Source organism: Peromyscus eremicus, chromosome 14, assembly GCF_949786415.1.
Source record: "Peromyscus eremicus chromosome 14, PerEre_H2_v1, whole genome shotgun sequence".
NCBI classification, from domain to species: Eukaryota; Metazoa; Chordata; class Mammalia; order Rodentia; family Cricetidae; genus Peromyscus; species Peromyscus eremicus.
The window spans coordinates 53,938,671-53,946,857 of NC_081430.1; the positions used below are offsets into that span (position 1 = coordinate 53,938,671).

General features: G+C 44.7%; 1 protein-coding gene across 5 annotated transcripts in view; it reads left to right on the top strand.

Moving 5' to 3' along the window:
• The window catches only part of Vrk1 (VRK serine/threonine kinase 1), a 75,236-nt gene extending 69,172 nt beyond the window's left edge, over positions 1 to 6,064 (top strand). For 2 of the 5 annotated variants that reach the window (XM_059279593.1, XM_059279589.1), the window contains exons 12-14: positions 1,126 to 1,216; positions 2,162 to 2,233; positions 5,875 to 6,064. In XM_059279593.1, the coding sequence (XP_059135576.1) occupies positions 1,126 to 1,216; positions 2,162 to 2,233; positions 5,875 to 5,906 (195 nt within the window). In that variant the 3' untranslated portion in view covers positions 5,907 to 6,064. The remainder of the gene's footprint in view (positions 1 to 1,125; positions 1,217 to 2,161; positions 2,234 to 5,874) is intronic. The other 3 variants (XM_059279590.1, XM_059279591.1, XM_059279592.1) reach the window with 3 other exon arrangements.
• The last annotated feature ends 2,123 nt before the right edge of the window (positions 6,065 to 8,187 follow it).

The window sequence follows — 8,187 nt, forward strand, 5'->3', positions numbered from 1 at the left end:
ACCTTGAACAACCACCTTATACATGCCTTAAAACAGCGGGGTTGATGGTGGCTCACCTACAGCGGTTCTAAGCACTGGACAGGAAACATGGTACCTTGCACAGGTCGGCTTTGCTGTCGAGGGCAGAACCTGTGGTTACCAGTAGAAAGAGTGCTGTGCTGTCAGTGAATATTACCTTCTGCAGCGGACACAAAATGGCCTGCAGCAAGGAACACTCTGAGATGAGGTTGAACTTCATTGCTAGACAGTGTAAGTGAGGACGTCCTGATGCATCGTGGTGTGGAGTCTGGGGCGTGTCGGATGCATTCCTAAATGATCCAGAATTACTTCAGGGAACTTAGAGAGGCTTTGAATTGGAATTCGGACTGCTACACATTTAACTTTGGACCTAACATAGGAGAAGGCTACATGAAAAATATGTTTTATACTTATTGCCACCATCCCTCTATAAATACACCTATAGAGAAGTGTTAGCTCATTAAGTGACTCAGCACAGAGTTGGATTAGCTCAGTCTTGTAGAGGGTTTGTGAAGAGTGGCAGGCCAGGGAGTACAAGCACGCTCTCCAGATGCCACAGCCAAGAGCATGGAAGATGGAGAATTTGAACGGCTTCCAGACAGTCGGGAGAGCTCTGTGTGAATAAGGTCTCTCACAGCAATGTTTGTGGACTCAAATATTTGCTAAGAAGCATCCTAAAGAAAAACTGGTTCATGGACAGAATTTGACACCAAATTTAGATTGCAGGTGTGAGGTGAGGTGTATATCTTTCTGTTTCTCAGGCTCACAGCCTCTGCATCTTCCTCCATCCATGTTACACAGAAGAATGAGTATCACTGGCCTGTGAAGGCGGCAGCAAGTTGGTAAACATTTCATGTCCTGAAAGAGTTTCTTCTTGATGAAGCGGGACTTAGTGGTAGACTAAAGCATGGGAAGGTAGAGGTGGTGGAAGAAAAGAGCCCCCTACCCAGGGACTGGAGCTGGAGGCCTCGTGCTCCTGTTCCTTCCCGTAGGTACTTCTGTATGTTTTTAGACTCTCACACTTACATATGCAAATTTATGTATATATGTGTATGTGAGCACCAGACTACATCTTTCTCTCTCTTTCAACTTTCTTTCATATGTAAGAAGCGGAAGAAAGAAGTGGAAGAAAGCACGGTGTGTAGTGTGGAAGACATGGAGTGCTCAGATGCCCAGGTGGAAGAGGCCATACAGACTCGTAAGTGAGGAACCTTGCTTAATCCTTTCTTAATACAGCCCCACATTGCACTTCCTCCCACACGACAGACTAACCATGTGAGTCATAACGTTTTGATTTGATTATAAACTATTTTGTGGGTAGGATTTGTTTTGCATAGTATGTATTGGAGTGTTTTTCATACACACACTATATCTCTTGCTCTCCACTGCAGTCGTCACTGGGACTTGGGAGGTAGAGACCAGAACTGCCTGTCAGGCCCACAGCCCCCCTTACACCAAGCCACAAAGTTCATGGCGTGCTCAAGCCACAGTCCACTTTTCTCCTGCTCACCCCAGCCAGTTAGGAGGTGAGGGATTCAAGCTTGGAAGCTTCACTGTTTAAAGCAGTTGATACAAAAGCAAAGATTTGAAGTCACTTCTGGTTAGAGGCCGGTGCTAAAGGCATGCCTGTAAAGCCACAGTTAGAAATGGCGTCAGCAAAGGCAGCATGTGTACAGGCCAGCTAAGCATGGACTTTCTGTGTGTTGGTGTCCCTATGGTGCTTTCCTGGACCGAGTGCTTTTTGAAGATTTCTTTATTCTTTTGCAGAATTTTGTTTATTATTTGTTGGTCCTTGGGCATTTCTTAATTTTTGATGAATAGCCTTGTTTTCGGAAAAAATGTCATGGTAGCATAAATGCCCTGTTGACCTAGGCCAGCACCGTATTTTGACAATGGCTCTGGTAGATGTTAGAAAGCAACTTTTGAAAGACAGCCACCTTTATCCTGATTTTTATTAGCATTTTCTCTATAGTACGGATCCAACATGGTTGGGTTCATCTGCATTTGCTCAGAGAGTCCCTGGGATACAGAAGTGTGTCCGTTCACTAGGAGGCCAATGCTCTGCAGTAGTTGGCTTCCGTCTCCCATCTGCTACCGTTTGGTTTTACTGCCTCCTTCCCTGTCTTGTTCATTTTGTTACTAGGAAGTGAGGAGTCCCAAGGAGCAGTACATGGAAGCATGTCTGAGCCAGAGGCGAGCTGCAGCAGCTCTGACAGTGAGTGGGAATGAACCAAGTAGCTCTGATGAAGACATTCTGTCTTACCTTTGAACACACCCTCCAGCTGTAAAGCAGCCTTGTCATCGCAGTTGATGCAATCCCGTGTTGTAGTAGGCCAGACCAGGAGTCGGTCCAGGCAGGTCCCGGTGTGCTTTAGTCAGACAGGCTCTCTTAGCTGCCCAGGGGTTGTTGACAGCCTGCATGCTGCTTGATGAACACAGGGGTCATCGATTTGAGAGTGTGTGACTCCAAAGTCTGCGTTTAACTGTGAACCCTTCTTGGTGCTGGCAGTTTTGGTATAAGATTGTAGTAACTGTAACTGGCAGTCTTTGGAGAACGTGTCACCAAGCTTAGGTGGGACTCCTGATTTAGGACTGCTCGGATTGCTTTGCTGTAATTTTTTTTTTTTTTCTTTTTTCTTTTTAAGACAGGGTTTCTCTGTGTCACAGCCCTAGACCAGGCTGGCCTAGAACTCAGAGATCCGCCTGCCTCTGCCTCCTGATTAAAGGCGTGTACAACCATGCCTGGCTCTGACTTTTTAAGAATAATCAGATTCCTCTGTATTCATGCAGACTCAGAATTACTTTGCCTTTTTTTTTTTTTTTTTTTTTCCTCTCCTTTGAGAGGGTCTTACTATGTATCCCTGGCAGGCCTGTAACTCTAAGTAGCCTTGGGTGACCTTAAACTCAGAGATCCACTTGTCTCTGTTCCACCCCCCACAGTTGGGATTAAAGGAGTATACCACTCTGCCCAACATTTGCCTAAATTTTGTTTTGTTTTGTTTTCTTGTTGTAGGCCATTCCCCCTCCCAGAGTACAAGGTACAAGGGTAGTTATTTTACTGTCAGAATATTCATAGGGAGAAGTATTGCCTGAGGTGGTTGGTAAATGTTATTGATTCTAGAGAGGGCAAAAACAGAAAGAAAAAAAAAAGAAAGAAAGAAAAAAAGAAAATAGGCCAAGGGTCATGTAAATGTATACATTTATATTTATCAGTTTAAGTCACTTGATGGAGAGGGCATATTGCTGCCTTTGAGTTTTTAATATTTTGAGAAATATGATAAATTCCGTGAATTTTGTGGTTTGGGGCTTTAGTATTTTGTGTCATAAATGTGTTTCAAGAATGACTGCCTTTAACAGCAGCTTTAGAAATGTCAGTTTCTTCATTAACAATTTTATTTTCAAACACAATTTATGGTTTACAATGTGGTAAGAGACTTTTCTCACCGTGTGCTCTTTTAGAATGCTGTGCCTTGCAAAATGGGAGCAACTTTCCTTTAATATCTATTTAGACCATTTTAAAACTGTGTGTAATTTTCTTGATACACCTAAACTCATTTTGAATAGTTGGGGGTCTATTGTGTGGGAACACACTCTGAAAGCTTTCTGTGTGTTATTGTGCAGGCTGTGAGAGAAAGAGTGGGTGACGGTGGTGCCTAGGAAGAACAGGGGCCTCTAATCCTTTTATTTTTATGCAAGGCATAATTTTTACCAATTGAGAAAATTTGGTTATTTGCTGCAAGTAATTTTTCCCCTTACAAAATGATAAGCCTTAAAAACCATGTATATTCTCGTATATTAAAACCATGCCAATATTTCAGAAGTGTACTAAAAATTAGTTGATGTGGCCATGATCCTTATGGCTTGTGTGCTTGTCCCTGTTGGACAGTGGGGACCGGTCATCCGAGGGGATTTAGTTGTGAAGTACCGGGGCCTGGGACAATACCAAACAGTCAGGGACCAGATGTCTCCAGGAAAACCCTACTGGGAGGCTCCCCACGCTCACCTAGTTATAAAACGGCAGAAGGGTTTCCCCAAACTCATGTATTTTATTTTTCAACTCTCAGATTTTACACGTTGGTTTTATGATTAGATCTGTTGCTGGCAGTGCTGTGTTGTGAACATGGTTGCATTTTAAAGAGACATGAGTATAGCAGAACTGATCTGAATTGCCCTGTGCAGCAGAGACTCCTGGGTGACGGTCGGTTCTGAGTCTTCAGATTCCAGGAGGCAGCAACATTCTGAATTGCAGCAAGAAATGCTAAGTCTAGACCACAGAGGTATAAGCAGCGATATTTAGCTTAAGAATGAATTGTCAAATTAGGACATTTGTAAGAGAGCATTGCTTGAATACAGCGTGGCAGTTACCTCAGTGTCTACCATGTGTCTTCTGACTCAAGCTCATCAGAAGTGAGCTGTTTGGTGGTGTTGATTTTGAGATGGCTGTCAAGACAGCCTCACAGTTACAGCATTTTTCGTTTTCTTTAAAATTGTAGAAATAAAAACCTCAGAATATACCATGGAATTTTTTTTTTCAATATCAAAGCTTTTCATTTCATCCTGGTCAGTCTCTTTAGCTTATTTTATTAGTGTAGGTTAATTGTTGATGATAAGGGTTTGTTGTGGTACTCATGGGTTTGTTCACCACACTCCCACATATGCCTTTCCTCTTTCCACCTACTCCCTCTTCCACTTCCATGTTTTCATTTGTTTACTTACCTCGTTAGCTAATCACTACCCAGGGAGTTTCATTAGGGTTCCTACAGGGTTGTCCTGGTTGAGGGGTAACTTAGAGGAGCAGCAACCATTGCTGCCTGTATGTACCCAGAGAGGCTGGGCTTTGTGAGTCCCTCTAGCTACCACTATATTACAGTTAAGAATCACCCAGATTGTTAGTCAGCCATCGTGTCCCGGCTGTGCGAGTGATGGGATGGTGCTCACAAAAGTCTTATTAAGGTTTGCTGTGACTGAACTGAATGACAGCTGAACAGGAACTAACTGAAAAAATTTAAATTTAAAACTGGTTTTCCAGCTAAGTCACTAAAACCGCCCATAATCAGAATACCTTTAGAAACTATAATTACTGGTGTGGGATTAGAGATTTTGTCTCAAATTCAAAGAAAATTCTGTTCTTTTCCAAAAAGAAGTTAACTATTGACTGCCAGGATGCCCTCAATCCAATGTTGTGGGTCATTCTGGCCCAGAGAGCTTGAGGCTGGGGAAGAACACAGGCCAGTGCTGGGCAGCGTGGTCAGGCTGGGCCAGTGCTGGGCAGCGTGGTCAGGCTGGGCCAGTGCTGGGCAGTGTGGTCAGGCTGGGCCAGTGCTGGGCAGTGTGGTCAGGCTGGGCCAGTGCTGGGCAGCGTGGTCAGGCTGCGCCAGTGCTGGGCAGTGTGGTCATGCTGGGAGAAGAACCCCTGGGAGGTGGCTAGGAACCATCCCGGGCCTTAGAGCAGGATTCACTGTGGGTGCCAGCAGGGGGACTGTCCTGTTAGCACAGCTCAGTGTCTTCCTCCGTGAGCATGGGGAGTAGGTTGTGAAAGGCAACTCATAAAGCAACCCCTCTTCCTTTGTGCCCGGTGTAACCCAGGGCATCCCCCGGGAAGGGCAGACTCGGAAGTGCATGTTTCAGATTGTATAACACACACATGGTGGGGAGAAATCCTAGGATGTGTTTACTGGTGGCTAAGACAGAAAGTAAACTGACAATTCCTAGACTTCCCAGCTACAGTTAGGCCCGTGTCGAGCTCATCTCCACGGAGATCAGTCAGTCAGACATGAAGAACAGATTTGTGTTTCTGACCCCTTGCTTTTGTGAGGTAATGATTACTGATGTGACTTTCTCTGATTCCTTTTCAAGGTTCAAGAACCAGAAAGAAAGCCCAGAAGTAAATGAGATGCCAGGAACCGACTTTTCTGCCTATTCATTTGACTTTTTTCTCCTTTTCTATTGTATGTTTTATTTTCATGTGAGTCTTGTGGGGTTGTAGTAATAATTAAATGGCTATTTTTTTGAAAAACAAACTTTATTAAAATGAATGTTTTGTGTACTTTATTGCAGGGTAATCTCTAAAATCTCCAAGTCTTTAGTCGTTACAGCCTGTGTGGTTTCGGGGCTTGGGAGTGTGTGCGGCTCTGCCTGCCATGCACTCCTCAGAGTGGGTGGAGTGCTTGGCAGGCTCCTTGCTTTTAGGGAAGTGCAGACCTTCAAATAAAGGAAGTCTCTTTTGCTCGATGTAAACATGCAGTTTGTTATGATAATAAAGTCTGGTCTACATGGATTCTGTTATTTTCCACAAGCATTAATTGAATACCTGCTGTATGCACTAAGAAAGAGTGCAGTAAATACAATGTATCTGTGAGAAACACACACTTTTTAAAGTCAGATTCTGTAAGAATAGTATGGAAGATAAATGATAGGAGAACAGTGAACAGTGATCAGTCACTCAGTGGTGGCAGGACCAAGATGATAAGCCCTTCAAGGAAGTCCTGTGAGCAGGGTGTACAGAACCTCCCGGTTTGGGTCTGAATAGTTATGGTGCCCATAGACTCATGTGTTTGAATGCTTGGCCCATAGGGAGTGGCATTGTTAGAATGTATGGCCTTGTTGGAAAAGTGTATGTGTGGAGGTGTGCTTTGAGGTCTCAGATGCTCAAGCTACGCCCAGCGTGGGAAACAGATTCCTGCTGCTGCCTGCAGATGAAGATGTAGAACTCTCAGCTTTTCTCCAGCACCGTGTCTGCCTGCATGTTGCCATGAAGATGATGGGCTAAACCTCTGAAACTGTAAGCCAGCCTCAATTAAATGTTTCCTCTATAAGAGCTGCTGTGGTCATGGTTTCTCTTCACAACAATAAAACCCTAACTAAGACACTCCCCCACTTAGATTGTTTTTCTTACAAGTTTCATTTTTGTAGAAATAATTTATAAAACAAACCAAGTTCTCTAGAAGTTTTTGTGGATTTGTTTTTCTGGTTTTCTGAGTCTGACTTACATAGCCCATTTGTCCTCAAACTCCTGACCTGCCTCAAACTCTACCCCCGAAAGGCTAGGAATATTGGTGTGTGCCTGCCCTACAGTAGTTGCAGAGAATACAGTCATGTACCTCACACTAGCTACAGGGATTACAGCTGTGCACCTCACACTAGCTGCAGGGTTACAGCTGTGCACCTCACACTAGCTGCAGGGTTACAGCTGTGCAGCCCACACTAGCTGCAGAGTTACAGCTGTGTACCCCACAATAGCTGCAGGGATTACAGCTGTGTACCCCACGATTGCTGCAGGGTTACAGCTGTGTACCCCACGCTAGCTGCAGGGGTTACAGCTGTGTACCTCACACTAGCTACAGGGATTACAGCTGTGTACCCCACGATAGCTGCAGGGTTACAGCTGTGTACGCCATGATAGCTGCAGGGATTACAGCTGTGCAGCCCACACTAGCTGCAGGGTTACAGCTGTGTACCCCACACTAGCTGGAGGGGTTACAGCTTTGTACCCCATGATAGCTGCAGGGATTACAGCTGTGTACCCCACGATAGCTGCAGGGTTACAGCTGTGTACCCCACGATAGCTGCAGGGGTTACAGCTGTGCAGCCCACGGTAGCTGCAGGGGTTACAGCTGTGCAGCCCACGGTAGCTGCAGGGGTTACAGCTATGTACCCCAACTAGCTACAGGGATTATAGGTGTGTACTCCCATAAAATGCAAGATTTTTGTGACTGGAAAATTTAAAATGTAGAGTTTTCCAAGTTCTTTGAGGAATAAAGCTAGAAAATTTAGCATATTTATGAACAATTTCAAGAGACATTCCTCAAAAATTGTAATGGGTAAATGAGTTGCTTTATTTACACATGTGTAGTGTGTTTGGTAGTGTGGGCAGCTGTGGTATATGCTCGGTATAACTGGCACAACCTAGGGCAATCCTGAAGTCATTATCTCAGTCAAAAGACTGAATTACTTTGAAGACAGTACTGGGTAAACAGTGGTGCGGATGGACAGAGCAGTACAGAGCTGTAACTCGGGCTCTGTGGACTGTGGAGTTGTAACATGACATGGTCATCATTGGGACAGGTGCTGGCAGAAGTGCAGAGCGGAGCTGCAGCTCCCAGAGGCTTGTGCGTCAGTGCTCCCAAGTTAGAGCTACAGGTCTAGGAGAAAGGAGTTCATTTGGGGCAG